This window comes from Salvelinus namaycush, chromosome 4, assembly GCF_016432855.1.
Source record: "Salvelinus namaycush isolate Seneca chromosome 4, SaNama_1.0, whole genome shotgun sequence".
In the NCBI taxonomy this organism is placed as follows: domain Eukaryota; kingdom Metazoa; phylum Chordata; class Actinopteri; order Salmoniformes; family Salmonidae; genus Salvelinus; species Salvelinus namaycush.
This window is the reverse complement of record NC_052310.1, coordinates 70,440,819-70,458,320: the sequence shown is the minus strand read 5'-3', so window position 1 is coordinate 70,458,320 and position 17,502 is coordinate 70,440,819. Positions and strand designations below refer to the sequence as shown.

The 17,502-nt window shown below is 41.5% G+C and overlaps 1 protein-coding gene across 1 annotated transcript in view; it reads left to right on the top strand.

Annotated features, from left to right (window-relative positions):
- Positions 1-17,502, top strand: part of LOC120046783 (myocardin-related transcription factor A-like) — a 72,193-nt gene that overhangs the window by 11,968 nt on the left and 42,723 nt on the right. The window contains exon 3 of the mRNA XM_038992289.1: positions 9,690-9,875. Within this exon, the coding sequence (XP_038848217.1) occupies positions 9,752-9,875 (124 nt within the window). The 5' untranslated portion in view covers positions 9,690-9,751. The remainder of the gene's footprint in view (positions 1-9,689; positions 9,876-17,502) is intronic.

Below are 17,502 nucleotides of genomic sequence, written 5' to 3'. Positions count from 1 at the left end.
GAAATATTGGCTGGATTCACAAGATGTTTATCTTTCATTTGCTGTACACCATGTATTTTTCATAAATGTTTTATGATGAGTATTTAGGTATTTCACGTTGCTCTCTGTAATTTCTGGCTGCTTTGGTGATATTTTTGATGGTAGCTGCAATGTAAAACTATGATTTATACCTCAAATATGCACATTTTCAAACAAAACATAAATTTATTGTATAACATGTAATAAGACTGTCATCTGATGAAGTTGTTTCTTGGTTAGTGACTAATTATATCTCTATTTGGTCGGTTTTGTGATAGCTACCTATGCGGTAGAAAAATGGTGAAAATATGCGGTTGAGTCTTTTGCTATTGTGGTTAGCTAATAGAAATACATATTGTGTTTTCGCTGTAAAACATTTTAAAAATTGGAAATGATGGCTGGATTCACAAGATGTTTATCTTTCATTTGCTCTATTGGACTTGTGATTTCATGAAAATTATATTATATGATATCCCTGTCGCGTTAGGCTAGGCTATGCTAGTCAGCTTTTTTGATGAGGAGGATCCCGGATCCGGGGGAGAGAAGCGGTAGAGGTTAACTTCTTGAGCCTATGGGGGCGCCATTTCGACTTTGTTAAAATGAGTTCCCAAATTAAACTGCCTCGTACTCAATTCCTGCTCGTACAATATGCATATTATTATTACTATTGGATAGAAAACACTCTCTAGTTTCTAAAACCGTTTGAATTATTTCTCTGAGTGAAACAGAACTCATTCTGCAGCACATTTCCTGTCAGGGAGTGAGATTTCAGAAATCGAGGTCCCTGTTCTGAGGTCAGTTTATAAGTCCCCATGTAAGCCATCGGGCTACATGGACTGCATACGTCTTCCTCTAGATGTCAGTAAGCGGGGAGAATTTGAATGGAGTGGATTGCGCAATCTGGGGCCCTTTATAAGACCGTGGAACGGAAGTACCGTCCTTTTCAACGGTGCGCCTGACGCATGAAGACATCACAATGGCGTCCTGCAAACGCTTTCGTTTTAGTAGTTCTATATCTCCGGTCATGTTTTTATTCGTTATAGGTGTTAAAGACATCATAAGGTAGTTAATTTAAACCGACTTAGCAGTTTATAGCAGTTTATTGCGATTTTCTGGGATTTCTTTGTCATGCGCTTTCACGAGTTGGACACCTCTCCAGTTGGCGGCTAACATTAGCGGCTATTTCGACCGGACAAGAGGACATCTTTCAACCCAAAGACGATTGTTCTGGAGAAAGGACACCTTGCCCAAGATTCTGATGGAAGCTCAGCTAATAGTAAGCAGTCTTTATGCTGTTAATTCGTACTTATGTTGACAAATGTCAGATAATAATTCCGCCATGAATTATGGTGCGGTCTCGCTTTAGCGCACGCTGTATGCTTGAAGTAACGTTAATTTTAAAAATGTAACCCAGCGATTGCATTAAGAACTAATTTGTCTTTCAATTGCTGTCCAACCTGTATTTTTTAGTCAAGTTTTGGAATAGTTACTGATTAGAATAGGTGCCTCTTCAAAGATTTCTCCTGCCATTTTCTGGGCAGCTTTGCTACTTTTCTCATTGTATAACCACGATTTGTGCCGCTAAATATGCACATTTTCGAACAAACTCTATATGCATTGTGTAATATGATGTTATAGGACTGTCATCTGAAGAATTCTGAGAAGGTTAGTGAAAAAATTAATATCTTTTGGTGGTTTATACGTAATCGCTATGTTTGGCTTGAATCAATGCGGTTGTGATGTTTGCTATTGTGGTATGCTAATATAACGCTATATTGTGTTTTCGCTGTAAAACACTTAGAAAATCTGAAATATTGTCTGGATTCACAAGATCTGTGTCTTTCAATTGCTGTACGCTGTGTATTTTTAAGAAATGTTTTATGATGAGTAATTAGGTAATACACGTTGCTCTCTGTAGTTATTCTAGTCGCTTTGGTGAGAGTTGTGATGGTGGCTGCAATGGTAAACTATGATTTATACCTGAAATATGCACATTTTTCTAACAAAACATATGCTATACAATAAATATGTTATCAGACTGTCATCTGATGAAGTTGTTTCTTGGTTAGTGGCTATTTATATCTTTATTTGGTCGAATTTGTGATAGCTACTGATGGAGTAAAAAAGTGGTGTCTTTTGCTAACGTGGTTAGCTAATAGATTTACATATTGTGTCTTCCCTGTAAAACATTTTAAAAATCAGAAATGATGGCTGGATTCACAAGATGTGTATCTTTCATCTGGTGTCTTGGACTTGTGATTTAATGATATTTAGATGCTAGTATTTACTTGTGACGCTATGCTAGGCTATGCTAGTAGCTTTTCTACTGATGGGGGTGATCCGGGTTTGGGAGGTGTTAGAGGTTAAAGCAAGGCCCCTGAACTCTCGTGTATTTTCTGTACTATACAATGATATGGGCAGCGACCATGTAACGCTTTTACAACATACAGAAGTGCGCTGGTTATCAAGGGGCAAAGTATTTACACGTTTTTTTTAAAATTGAGAGACGAGCTTAAAAACGTCTTATGGCTGCAATCCCGGTAACGGGATCGATATGACAACAGCCAGTGAAAGTGCAGGGCGCCAAATTCAAACAACAGAAATCTCATAATTAAAATTCCTCAAACATACGTGTCTTATATCATTTTAAAGGTAATCTTGTTGTTAATCCCACCAAAGTGTCCGATTTCAAATATGCTTTTCAGCGAAAGCACTACAAACGATTATGTTAGGTCACCACCAAACCACAATAAGCACAGCCATTTTTCTAGCGAAGGATAGCAGTCACAAAAAGCAGAAATAGAGATCAAATTAATCACTAACCTTTGATGATCTTCATCAGATGACACTCATAGGACTTCATGTTACACAATAAATGCATGTTTTGTTTGATAAAGTTCATATTTATATAAAAAAATCTGTTTACATTGGCACGTTACGTTCACTAGTTCCAAAAACATCAAGTGATTTTGCATAGCCACATCGTTTCAACAGAAATACTCATCATAAATGTAGATGATAATACAAGTTATACACATGGAATTATAGATATACCTCTCCTTAATGCAACCGCTGTGTCAGATTTCAAAAAAACTTTACGGAAAAAGCTAACCATGCAATAATCTGAGACGGCTCTCAGAACAATAGGCAAATTAGCCGCCATGTTGGGGTCAACAGAAACCAGAAAATACATGATAAATGTTTCATTACCTTTGATGAACTTCATCAGAATGCAGTCCTAGGAATCCCAGGTCCACAATAAATGCTTGATTTGTTCGATAATGTCCGTTATTTATGTCCAATTAGCTACTTTGGTTAGCGCGTTTGGTAAACAATTCCAAAGTCAAAAAGCGTGTCCACTAACGTGACGAAATGTCCAAAAGTTCTGTAACAGTCAGTAGAAACATGTCAAACGATGTATTGAATCAATCTTAACAATGTTGTTAACATACATCTTGAATAACGTTCCAACCGGAGAATTACATTGACTTCAGTTGAGCGATGGAACGGAGCTGCCTCTCACATGAACGCGCGTGTTCAATGCGTGGTCACCTCATGGCAGTGATTACTCATTCCTGTCTGCTTCGGCCCCCCACCACAGCAGAGTCATTAGACAAAGTTCTATTGACTGTTGACATCTAGTGGAAGCCGTAGGAAGTGAAAACTCATCCATATCTCGCTGTAATTTCAATGAGAGCTTGGTTGAAAAACTACCAGCCTCAGAAAAATTCCAAACAGGAAGTGGAACTTCTCAGGTTTTTGCCTGCCATATGAGTTCTGCTATACTCACAGACATAATTCAAACAGTTTTAGAAACTTCAGAGTGTTTTCTATCCAATACTAATAATAATATGCATATATTAGCAACTATGACTGAGGAGCAAGCCGTTTACTCTGGGCACCTCTGTGCACCTTTCATCCAAGCTACTCAATACTGCCCCTGCAGCCATAAGAAGTTAAAGTTTTCTTTACTGACCATTTTCACTTGTCTGACCGCTTGCATGATGACGAGTTTCTCACACACCTGGCCTATCTGGGTGATGTTTTTTCTCGCCTGAATCTAGGATTACCGTGACTCTCCGCAAATATATTCAACGTGCGGTACAAAATTGAGGCTATGATTAAGAAGTTAGAGCTCTTCTCTGTCTTTATCAACAAGGACAACACACAGGTCTTTCCATAATTGTATGATTTTTTTGTGTGCAAATGAACTCAAGCTTACGGACAATGTCAAATGTGATATAGCGAAGCACCTGAGTGTGTTGGGTGCGCAATTACGCAGGTACTTTCCTGAAACGGATGACACAAACAACTGGATTCGTTATCCCTTTCATGCCCTGCCTCCAGTACACTTACCGATATCTGAACAAGAGAGCGGTTCTGTGAAAATGTTATTTAATCAGAAGCCACTGCCAGATTTCTGGATCCTGCCTTTGCAAATCTCGCTGTTAAGACACTGATGCCCTTTGCAACCACATACCTATGTGAGGGTGGATTCTTAGCCCTCACTAGCATGAAAACGAAATACAGGCACAGACTGTGTGTGGATAATGATTTAAGACTGAGACTCTCTCCAATACAGCCCAACATTGCAGAGTTATGTGCGTCCTTTCAAGCACACCCTTCTCATTAACCTGTGGTGAAGTATTCACAATTTTCGATGAACAAATAAGGTTTTATATGTAAGATGGTTAAATAAAGAACAAAATTATGGATGACTATTATTTGTGCCCTGGTCCTATAAGAGCTCAGTGTAACTTCCCACAAACCGGGTTGTGACAAACTCACACTCATTCTTATGCTTAATATATATACACTGCTCAAAAAAATAAAGGGAACACTTAAACAACACAATGTAACTCCAAGTCAATCACACTTCTGTGAAATCAAACTGTCCACTTAGGAAGCAACACTGATTGACAATAAATTTCACATGCTGTTATGCAAATAGAATAGACAACAGGTGGAAATTATAGGCAATTAGCAAGACACCCCCAATAAAGGAGTGGTTCTGCAGGTGGTGACCACAGACCACTTCTCAGTTCCTATGCTTCCTGGCTGATGTTTTGGTCACTTTTGAATGCTGGAGGTGCTTTCACTCTAGTGGTAGCATGAGACGGAGTCTACAACCCACACAAGTGGCTCAGGTAGTGCAGCTCATCCAGGATGGCACATCAAGAAGGTTTGCTGTGTCTGTCAGCGTAGTGTCCAGAGCATGGAGGCGCTACCAGGAGACAGGCCAGTACATCAGGAGACGTGGAGGAGGCCGTAGGAGGGCAACAACCCAGCAGCAGGACCGCTACCTCCGCCTTTGTGCAAGGAGGAGCAGGAGGAGCACTGCCAGAGCCCTGCAAAATGACCTCCAGCAGGCCACAAATGTGCATGTGTCTGCTCAAACGGTCAGAAACAGACTCCATGAGGGTGGTATGAGGGCCCGACGTCCACAGGTGGGGGTTGTGCTTACAGCCCAACACCGTGCAGGATGTTTGGCTTTTGCCAGAGAACACCAAGATTGGCAAATTCGCCACTGGCGCCCTGTGCTCTTCACAGATGAAAGCAGGTTCACACTGAGCACATTTGACAGACGTGACAGAGTCTGGAGACGCCGTGGAGAACGTTCTGCTGCCTGCAACATCCTCCAGCATGACCGGTTTGGCGGTGGGTCAGTCATGGTGTGGGGTGGCATTTCTTTGGGGGCCGCACAGCCCTCCATGTGCTCGCCAGAGGTAGCCTGACTGCCATTAGGTACCGAGATGAGATCCTCAGACCCCTTGTGAGACCATATGCTGGTGCGGTTGGCCCTGGGTTCCTCCTAATGCTGGACAATGCTAGACCTCATGTGGCTGGAGTGTGTCAGCAGTTCCTGCAAGAGGAAGGCATTGATGCTATGGACTGGCCCGCCCGTTCCCCAGACCTGAATCCAATTGAGCACATCTGGGACATCATGTCTCGCTCCGTCCACCAACGCCACGTTGCACCACAGACTGTCCAGGAGTTGGCGGATGCTTTAGTCCAGGTCTGGGAGGAGATCCCTCAGGAGACCATTCGCCACCTCATCAGAAGCATGCCCAGGCGTTGTAGGGAGGTCATACAGGCACGTGGAGGCCACACACACTACTGAGCCTCATTTTGACTTGTTTTAAGGACATTACATCAAAGTTGGATCAGCCTGTAGTGTGGTTTTCCACTTTAATTTTGAGTGTGACTCCAAATCCAGACCTCCATGGGTTGATCAATTTGATTTCCATTGATAATTTTTGTGTGATTTTGTTGTCAGCACATTCAACTATGTAAAGAAAAAAGTATTTAATAAGAATATTTCATTCATTCAGATCTAGGATGTGTTATTTTAGTGTTCCCTTTATTTTTTTGAGCAGTGTATATGTGTGTGTGTGTGTGGCAGGCTTACAATGATGTAAAAAAAAAAAAAAAAACATTTGAGAGTGCGCTGACCCTGGTGCTAGAGGGGGTACGCAGCTGGAGGTTGAATGTTTGAAGGGGTACGGGACTATAAAAAGTTTGGGAACCACTGCAATAGGGTAACGACCCTATATGGTAAAGACTGCGCTGAAGTCAACCATAACTTCAACAAGTGTCAGAGGTCAAGGGAAACGCAAGATGCTAATTCCTCATGATGGTTGACTTTATAATCCTTAGCCTGCAGCCATGCATTCTTAAGTTGGGTGTTCTTTCTGTGTCTGAGAGTTCCATAATTGCACAAGTGTTATGGGTTCTACCTCTCAGCCCTGAGCAACAGACAGATGTAGCTTACTCTCCTATCTATCCTAACCCTCCGCCAAAGTCTTTACAGATCTGGTCATGATGGGAGAGGGTGGGCAAAATTGGTCTTGGACAGCCACAGATTTTAGTCCTACCCCAGGTCAAATACACACCTCATAAAACTAAGTGGTCTAAATGTAAATCCAATATTAAGCTAAACGATATCATAACCGCCATCGATAAAAGACAGTACTGTGCAGCTGTCTTCATCGACCTGGCCAAGGTTTTCAACTCTGTCAATCACCGTATTTTTATCGGCAGACTCAACAGCCTTGGTTTCTCAAATGACTGCCTCGCCTGGTTCACCAACTACTTCTCAGACAGAGTTCAGTGTGTCAAATCGGAGGGCCTGTTGTCCGGACCTCTCGCAGTCTCTATGGGGGTACCACAGGGTTCAATTCTCGGGCCAACGCTCTTCTCTGTATATATCAATGATGTCGCTCTTGCTGCGGGTGGTTCCCTGATCCACCTCTACGCAGACGACACCATTCTGTATACATCTGGCCCTTCTTTGGACACTGTTAACAAATCTCCAGACGAGCTTCAACGCCATACAACACTCCTTCCGTGGCCTCCAACTGCACTTAACCTCTCTGGGATATGTGGGACAGTAGCGTCCCACCTGGCCAATATCCAGTGAAAAATGCAGAGCGCCAAATTCAAATAAATTACTATAAAAATTAAACTTTCATGAAATCACACATTCAATATACCAAATTAAAGCTACACTTGTTGTGAATCCAGCCAACGTGTCAGATTTCAAAAATGCTTTACGGCGAAAGCAAACAATGCTATTATCCGAGGATACCACCCCAGCTAACAATCACAGACCATCATATTTCAACCCTCCTGGCGCAACACAAAATGCAGAAATAAAGATATAATTCATGCCTTACCTTTGACGAGCTTCCTCTGTTGGCACTCCAATATGTCCCATAAACATCACAAATGGTCCTTTTGTTCGATTAATTCCGTCGATATATATCCAAAATGTTCATTTATTTGGCGCGTTTGATCCAGAAAAACACCGGTTCCAACTTGCACGACGTGACTACAAAATATCTCAAAAGTTACCTGTAAGCTTTGTCCAAATATTTCGAACTACTTTTGTAATAAAACTTTAACTATTTTTTCACGTAAATAATCAATAAAATTGAAGACGGGATGATCTGTGTTCAATACCGGAGGAAAACAATGTGTAGCATGCTTTCTGGTCACGCGCCTCTAACAAACAGTACACTTCACTGGAGCCTCATTCTGAACATGGCTACTTCTTAATTTCTCAACAAAAAAAAACTCAACCAAATTCTAAAGACTGTTGACATCCAGTGCAAGCGATAGGAACTGCAGGAAGGTCCCTTAGAAATCTGGATTCCCAATGAAAACCCATTGAAAAGAGTGACCTCAACAAAAAAAAGAAATCTGAAGGGTTTGTCCTCGGGGTTTTGCCTGCCAAATAAGTTCTGTTATAGTCACAGACATGATTCAAACAGTTTTAGAAACTTCAGAGTGTTTTCTATCCAATACTATTAATAATATGCATATATTAGCATCTGGAACTGAGTAGGAGGCAGTTTACTCTGGGCACGCTTTTCATCCAAACGTGAAAATGCTGCCCCCTATCCTAGAGAAGTTAAACGCTAGTAAAACGAAATGCATGCTCTTCAACCGATCGCTGCCCGCACCCGCCCGCCCGACAAGCATCACTAGTCTGGACGGTTCTGACTTAGAAAATGTGGACATCTACAAATACCTAGGTGTCTGGCTAGACTGTAAACTCTCCTTCCAGACTCATATTAAACATCTCCAATCCAAAATTAAATCTAGAATTGGCTTCCTATTTCTCAACAAAGCCTCCTTCACTCATGTTGCCAAACATGCCCTCGTAAAACTGACTATCCTACCGATCCTTGACTTCGGCGATGTCATTTACAAAATAGCCTCCAACACTCTACTCAGCAAACTGGATGCAGTCTATCACAGTGCCATCCATTTTGTCACCAAAGCCCCATATACTACCCACCGCTGTGACCTGTATGCTTTCATCGGCTGGCCCTCGCTACATATTCGTCGCCATACCCACTGGCTCAAGGTCATCTATAAGTCTTTGCTAGGTAAAGCCCCGCCTTATCTCAGCTCACTGCTCATCATAACAACACTCACCCGTAACACGCGCTCCAGCAGGTATATTTCACTGGTCATCCCCAAAGCCAACACCTCCTTTTGCCGCCTTTCCTTCCAGTTCTTTGCTGCCAATGACTGGAACGAATTGCAAAAATCACTGAAGTTGAAGACTTATATCTCCCTCACTAACTTTAAGCATCAGCTATCTGAGCAGCTTACCGATCGCTGCAGCTGTAAATAGCCTATCCAATCTACCTACCTCATCCCCATATTGTTTTTTACTTTTTTGCTCTTTTGCACACCAGTATTTCTACTTGCACATCTATCTATCCACATCTATTCATTTGCAAAGTTGTAATTACTTTGCTACTATTGCCTATTTATTTCCTTGCCTCTTGCCATTTGCACACACTGTGTATATATATACTTTTTCTGTTGTGTTATTGACTGTACGTTTGTTTATTCCACATGTAACTCTGTTGTTTGTGTTGTTGTTTTTGTCGCACTGCTTTCCTTTATCTTGGCCAGATCGCAGTTGTAAATGTGAACTTGTTCTCAACTGGCCTACCTGGTTAAATAAAGGTGAAAAAATAAAGAAAAAGCTGATAAGCTAAATCAAGTGTTTTAGTGCCGGGGTGGAACGAAAGCCTGCATACCCTGCAGTTTCTTGGATCAGAGTTCCCCACCTCGTTCAAATTATCTTTTCTGCGTAGGACCATTTACAAACCTAACCAACCTCCTTTTAATTTTTTTTTCTTTTCTCACAGGTCTCTCTGTCACCCTGGCAACGCTGGAGCCACAGGATGGGACGGAGCCAAATACCGGCATCATGGTTGTTGCTGTAGCACCCGGCTCCGCACCTAGCCCGCGGAGCGAAGCAGTGACTAATGAGCTACAGGAGATGACTCTGCAGCCCGCCTCCAACAACATGCCTGTGCGGGACAGGAAGAATGGTGAGTTGGTGTTACAGGGAAAACGTTCCCTATTGTCCTATACAATTCTCTTTCATCAACTATCAGACATACTGTATCAATCAAATTTATTCAGAACTTATTCCATAATTTTCCTGAGTTCACTGTCCTATGTGTTACACTCTATGCAATGCACTGCCCTTCTGTTTAAATTTCCATTAATTACATTTCCATTCAGAGGTGGGGGAAAGAAAATGTCACTTTTTACATTTGCATATGTAAAAGGAACAGATTACATGCAGGTAACTTCCAAAATAAAGGAAACGCCAACATAAAGTGCCTTAATAGGGCGTTGGGCCACCACGAGCAGCCATAACAGCTTCAATGCGCCTTGGAATAGATTCTACAAGTGTCTGGAACTCTATTGGAGGGATGCGACACCATTCTTCCATGAGAAATGACATAAATTGTTGTTTTGTGGTGGTGGAAAACGATGTCAGGCACTGCTCCAGATTCTCCCATAAGTTTTCAATCGGGTTGAGATTTGGTGACTGAGACACACACACCCTTTAAACCCCCTATGTACCTTTGAGACTCCTCTTTCAAAGTCACTGAGATCTCTTCTAGCCATGGTAGCCATAATAATGGGCAACTGGGCATTTTCCTACATGACGCTAAGCATGATGGCATGTTAATTGCTTAATTAATTCCTGAACCACACCTGTATGGATGCACCTGCTTTCAGTATACGTCGTAACCCTCATTTACTCAAGTGTTTTTCCTTTGTTTTGGCAGTTACCTGCAAGTGTTAAGGTGGGAAAAAAACTGTTCATGAAAAGCAGAAGTTCAGTATGAGGTGTTTCTGTACAGCTCTCCCAGCCATGTACCAGTGGACAGCTTACATCTCCACAGGAGAGGGTTTAGAGAGATGGAGATTAGCTGGTCAGATGAGGATGAAGGAGATGGAGGGTATGTATGATGTAAAGTATCATTGCTGATACTGAGACTGGTAGTGTTCATGATGATGGAGTTGCTGCATTGATTCATTATCTGCTACTGTTGTTATTGTGACTAGGTCCCTAGATTGTATCTCATTGAGACAGCTAATTGTAAGGGGAGTGAAATGGTGAAAGTTACATTAAGTTTGCTTAACAAGATTTGCTTAAGAACCAGATGGGAGTCTCAGTGAAGGCCAGGATGGATAGACCCTCCCTGCAAAGTGAATTACAATGCTAGAAGGTTGAGGTTTAGAGTTTACCCCCCCAGCCCCAGGGCACCACTCCCCGTTTTAAGCAATCCCTACCTGGGCTAATAACGCTTCATACAGGGCATGTTGGCTGGCTGCTAGTTGCAGACATGTTGTAGCAGGACCTTCCCAGTCTCTTATTTGACAACATGGTGGAAGAGACAGAGGAATGTTAGCAAGGCTATCAGTCCATTACATTGATCTAGTCTACCATCTTATTGCTCTCTGAACGGCAGCTATGACCCACCACATCAATGAAACCCTATTTACTCTATGGGCCCTGGTCAAAAGTAGTACACAACATTTGGGATGCAACCTCCTATCTAGTCTATGACAATCTTGATGCCCTGTGCACGGCAGCTATGAGGTTGGTGCTCTCTCTCTTCCAAGTAGAGTTATGCAATCTCTCATTCCACGTGTAAAACCAAGCTCATGCTGTTCTCTAGGTCACAAAATGTTGACCCTGAGGACCTGCATATTTGCACTATAAATTGTGCCAAAATTGAGCTTGTTTCTCAATATAAGTACCTGGGTGTCTGGATTGAAGACAAGTTATCCTTTGTAACGCATATAGAGAATCTGACTAAGAAGCTAAGATCCAAGATAATTTTTTATATAGAAATAAATCATGCCTCAGTATTAACAATAGGAGAAAGATTGTTCAAACAACGCTTCTCCCTGTATTGAATTTTGGTGATATTGTTTACATGCATGCGGCAACCTCTGTTTTGAAACCCTTAGATGCAGTCTACCATTCAGCAATGCGTTTTATCACAAGGGACAATTTTAGGACATTGTAGTCTGTATAAAAATGTGGGATGTACCTCTGTCTTTAAGAAGAGAGCTGCTTTCTCTATTTATGTATTTACAGTCAATCTTACAGACACTCCCTTCATATGTAACTTTATTAATGAAGTTAAGAATCATAAGTTACCAAACCCGTTCTCATGAATGGATAACACTAGAGATCCCTTTAATCTCCACAGATCTGGGAATATCTTCATTTTGTTTTTTTGCCCCTAATTTGTGGAACAGAGTTCACTGCAGTTACATGTGCTGGTACCACTCAGTGTAAATGATTGATTGAGGACCTCTATGTAGTTGAATGTAATTGCTATTGGTATTGTGTGCTGAATTACATTGTTCTATACACATATACAGTACCTGTCAAAAGTTTGGAGACACCTACTCATTCAAGGGGTTTTCTTCATTTTATGATCTACATTGTAGAATAATGGGGAAGACATCAACACAATGAAATAACAATATGGAATCATGTAGTAACCAAAAAACTGTTAAACAAATCAAAATATATTTTATATTTGAGATTCTTCAAAGTAGCCACCCTTTGCCTTGATGACAGCTTTGCACACTCTTTTGACTGGTACTGTATGTGTTTTATTATTAAGTTTAAAATAGATTTTTAATCTCAATGTGACTCCCTGTTTAAATAAAAAACGTAGTACTTTGCTTTATAGAGGAGAGGAGGGCTGAGGAAGATTTATTGTTGTAAATATTTACGTTTTCATGTCAAGGTTTTGTGTGGGCTCAGCACTCGGCACACTGTGTGTGGGCCTAGATGTCAGAGAAACAAAGGAGGAAAGACTGAAAGAAAAGAGCAAATGTTGCTTTACTTTAGCACTTTTCTTTTTGATAGTATGGCCCTGAAGGAGAAAGGTGATAGCAATGTTTTCTGCTGGCGTGAGGTGCTTTGTTTAGAACGGTGATTTTACTTTATTAATGGCTTTATTACAGGTGTTGCTCACGAGGCTTTAGCCTTGTTACTGTAAGACGATAGGCTTGCTATTGTTGCAGATTTCCATTAAGCTCTTAATGAAAAATGTCCTGTCTTTGTATGCATGCATACAAAGTGGAAGAGGCAAATATCTCCAAAATAATCCCAATATGTTTCTATGGGCTTATTTTGGGCGTAAACTGTCTTCCCTCCTTGGGATTGACTCCCATTGTTAGGGCGGAAACATAAGCATCTCGTCATTATATACAGATAGTTTTTTCTGTTGGTCACATTTTACTGTTAAGAGAAAATGTAACCGTTTGTTGACCGGTTAAGGGGGGTCAGTTAGTTGGCAGCAAAATGGACCAAAATTTGCATCCCTATTTCTAATGTACTAGAACTTGGTGGAGAGAGTGGGAGACCCGGGTGTAATAACAGAGAGTAGGGAGAACAGGGCGTAATAACGGAGAGTAGGGAGAACAGGGCGTAATAACGGAGAACAGGGTGTAATAACAGAGAGTAGGGAGAACAGGGTGTAATAACAGAGAGTAGGGAAAACAGGGCGTAATAACGGAGAGTAGGGAGAACGGGGCGTAATAACGGAGAGTAGGGAGAACGGGGCGTAATAACGGAGAGTAGGGAGAACGGGGCGTAATAACGGAGAGTAGGGAGAACGGGGCGTAATAACGGAGAGTAGGGAGAACGGGGCGTAATAACGGAGAGTAGGGAGAACGGGGCGTAATAACGGAGATTAGGGAGAACGGGGCGTAATAACGGAGAGTAGGGAGAACGGGGCGTAATAACGGAGAGTAGGGAGAACGGGGCGTAATAACGGAGAGTAGGGAGAACGCGGCGTAATAACGGAGAGTAGGGAGAACGGGGCGTAATAACGGAGAGTAGGGAGAACGGGGCGTAATAACGGAGAGTAGGGAGAACGGGGCGTAATAACGGAGAGTAGGGAGAACGGGGCGTAATAACGGAGAGTAGGGCTGGTCCGTTGTTTGATAGGTCTAAATGTCTAACCTTTTCCATATATAGACAGAATATATTTTAATAAAATCAACTACATATGCATTGAGCTTGTTTGATGCTTTAAGCACACCATTTGATGAAATAATTAAGACACAATTGACGGAAAAGCCCGATGGTCACCCTATGTTAAAAAAATAAAAATAAAATGACAGCGAGTGCCTGTGGGACTGGCGAACGTTGTCTCACTCTCCTCACTACTGCAGCGAAAAGGCACCACAGCACATCAAGTGTTTATTGCGCTGTCCATGCTGAAGCAGCAACATCATTTCAGCCATTTAGTTTCTTACTTGTTTCTCACTGAAAATATCTATTCCCTCAACCCGTGATCCTCTTTACGTGAAACATGTAAGCATCGCATGCATGTGACAATAGGGCCTGACCTATAGCCTGTCATAATCACATCAATAAATTGGTTATGTACAAACTCCGAACATAGTAACATGTGACAGCAAAACGGATGCGGAGGACGTGAAAAAGAAACTCGAAATGGGCGAATGTTTACTGGTTGCTCAGGAGGGAAAGGGTTGCGTGAGTATTATGTGTGCCAAACAGTTGCTGTAGATTACAATATTATAAATTTTTCTGACTTTCGAACAGTGTAAACAACACTAAATAAGTATATGAAATTGTTAGAACAGACTAAAAACCGTTGCATGCATTTGTGAATTGCAGTTTATTTATTGTTTAGACAAATTTTTAAAGTTCCCTTTGTTATTTAATTTTAAAACTAAAATGCTTGATTGCATTTCAGAGCATGAATGTCTCATATGCTGTGTGATGGCATGAACAAATTAATGATTGATACAAAAGCTTATATATTTAAAGTTACGGTGTTAAGACTGAATAGGACACACTCTTAGGCCTACAGCTCGATGGGGGTTATACAAGGCTACTTATACAAAGCCTACTAACGACATTACTTATTTTTATAATGATGATCATAATAATAATCAGAAGGAGAAGGGCATAGGAGTGAGAGATGCGCGCATATTATGTGTGACAAGCAGGTGCTGTTAGATTACAATATTATTTATCTGCTTGTTTGGAACAGTGTAAACAACACTAAATAAGTAAAACCAGTATGTTCGAACCCAAAAAATGTTAACTCCTTTATTACATCTGAATCTGTGAAATTGCTTCAGCCAATATTTTGCCGTTGCATGAGGCCTGCTGCTCACGGAATCAGGAGGCCATTAACTTCTTGCCGCACGGATCCCTTTAGCGGGATAATTTTCGTAAACAACCGCTGAATTGCAGAGCGCCAAATTCAAAAATAATACAACAAATATTTATAATCATGAAATCACAAGTGAAATATACCAAAACACAGCTTAGCTTGTTAATCCACCTATCGTGTCAGATTTTGAAAATATGCTTTACAGCGAAAGCAATCCAAGCGTTTGTGAGTTTATCAATCACTAGACAAAACGGTAAGAACAGCTAGCCCCAAATTAGCTTGGTCACGAAAGTCAGAAAAGCAATAAAATTAATCGCTTACCTTTGATAATCTTCGGATGTTTGCACTCACGAGACTCCCAGTTACACAATAAATGTTATTTTTGTTCGATAAAGATTAGTTTTATAACCAGAAACCGCCATTTGGTTTGCGCGTTATGTTCAGAAAACCACAGGCTCGTTCCGGTCCTGAAAGGTAGACGAAAATTCCAAAAAGTATCCGTAATGTTCGTAGAAACATGTCAAACGTTTTTTATAATCAATCCTCAGGTTGTTTTTAACATACATAATCGATAATATTTCAACCGGACGGTAACCTATTCAATACTACAGAGAAAGAAAATGTCGAGCTTCATCTCTCGCGCGCAGGAACTAATCAAAGGACACCTGACGCGTTTTGAAAAATCTCGCTCATTTTTCAAAATAAAAGCTTGAAACTATGTCTAAAGCCTGGTCACAGCCTGAGGAAGCCATTGGAAAAGGAATCTGGTTGATACCCCTTTAAATGGAGGAGGGGCAGGCAACGGAACAGGGATTTTTCCAAATAAAAGGCACTTCCGGGTTGGATTTCCTCAGGTTTTTGCCTGTAAAATCAGTTCTGTTATACTCACAGACAATATTTTGACAGTTTTGGAAACTTTAGAGTGTTTTCTATCCTAACCTGTCAATTATATGCATATTCTAGCATCTGGACCTGAGAAATAGTCCGTTTACCTTGGGAACGTTATTTTTCCAAACATAAAAATTCTGCCCCCTAGCTGAAATAAGTTAAACAAACACTCAAACAGGAAACAGAAGCACGCTCTGGCTTATTTCTGTATATATACAGTGTATTCAGAAAGTATTCAGACCCCTTGATTTGTTCCACATTTTGTTACATTATAGCCTTATTCTAAAATGGATTAAATAGTTTTTTCCCTCATTAATCTACACACAATACACCATAATTACAAAGAAAAAACTGTTTTTTTTAATGCATTTTTGAAAATGTATAAATATATATAAAAAAGAACACATCACATTTACAAAAGTATTCAGACCCTTTACTTAGTACTTTGTTGAAGCACCTTTGGCAGCGATTACAGCCTCGAGTCTTCTTGGGTATGACGCTACGAGCTTGACACACCTGTATTTGGGAAGTTTCTCCCATTCTTCTCTGCATATTCTCTCAAGCTCAGTCAGGTTGGATGGGGAGCTCACAGCTATTTTCAGGTCTCTCCAGAGATGTTAGATCGGGTTCAAGTCCGGGCTCTGGCAGGGCCACTCAAGGATATTCAGAGACTTGTCCTGAAGCCACTGCTGCGTTGTCTTGGCTGTGTGCTTAGGGTTATTGTCCTGTTGGAAGGTGAACCTTCACCCCAGTCTGAGGTCCCGAGCACTCTGGAGCAGGTTTTCATCAAGGATCTCTCTGTACTTTGCTCCGTTCATCTTTGCCTTGATCCTGACTACTCTTCCAGTTCCTGCCGCTGAAAAACATCCCCACAGCATGATGCTGCCACCACCATGCTTCACTGTAGGGATGGTGCCAGGTTTCCTCCAGACATGACGCTTGGCATTCAGGCCATAGAGTTAAATCTTGGTTTCATCAGACCAGAGAATCTTGTTTTTAATTTTTTGAGTGTCCTTTAGGTGCCTTTTGGCAAACTCCAACCTGGCTGTCATGTGCCTTTTTACTGAGGAGTGGCTTCTGTCTGGCCACTCTACCATAAAGGCCTGATTTGGTGGAGTGCTGCAGAGATGGTTGGCCTCATGGAAGGTTCTCCCATCTCCACAGAGGAACTCTGGAGCTCTGTGAAAATGACCATTGGGTTCTTGGTCACCTCCCTGATCAAGGCCCTTCTCCCCTGATTGCTCAGTTTGGCCGGGCGGTCAGCTCTAGGAGTCTTGGTGGTTCCAAACTTCTTCCATTTAAGAATTATGGAGGCCACTGTGTTCCTGGGGACCTTCAATGCTGCAGACATTTTCTGGTACCCTTCCCCAGATCTGTGCCTCGACACAATCCTGTCTCGGAGCTCTACGGACAATTCCTTCAACTTCATGGCTTGGTTTTTGGTCTGACATGCACTGTCAACTGTGGGACCTTATATAGACAGGTGTGTGCCTTTCCAAACCATGTCAATCAATTGACTTTACCGCAGGTGGACTCCAATCAAGTTGTAGGATCTCAAGGATCAATTTCAAGTCTCATAGCAAAGGGTCTG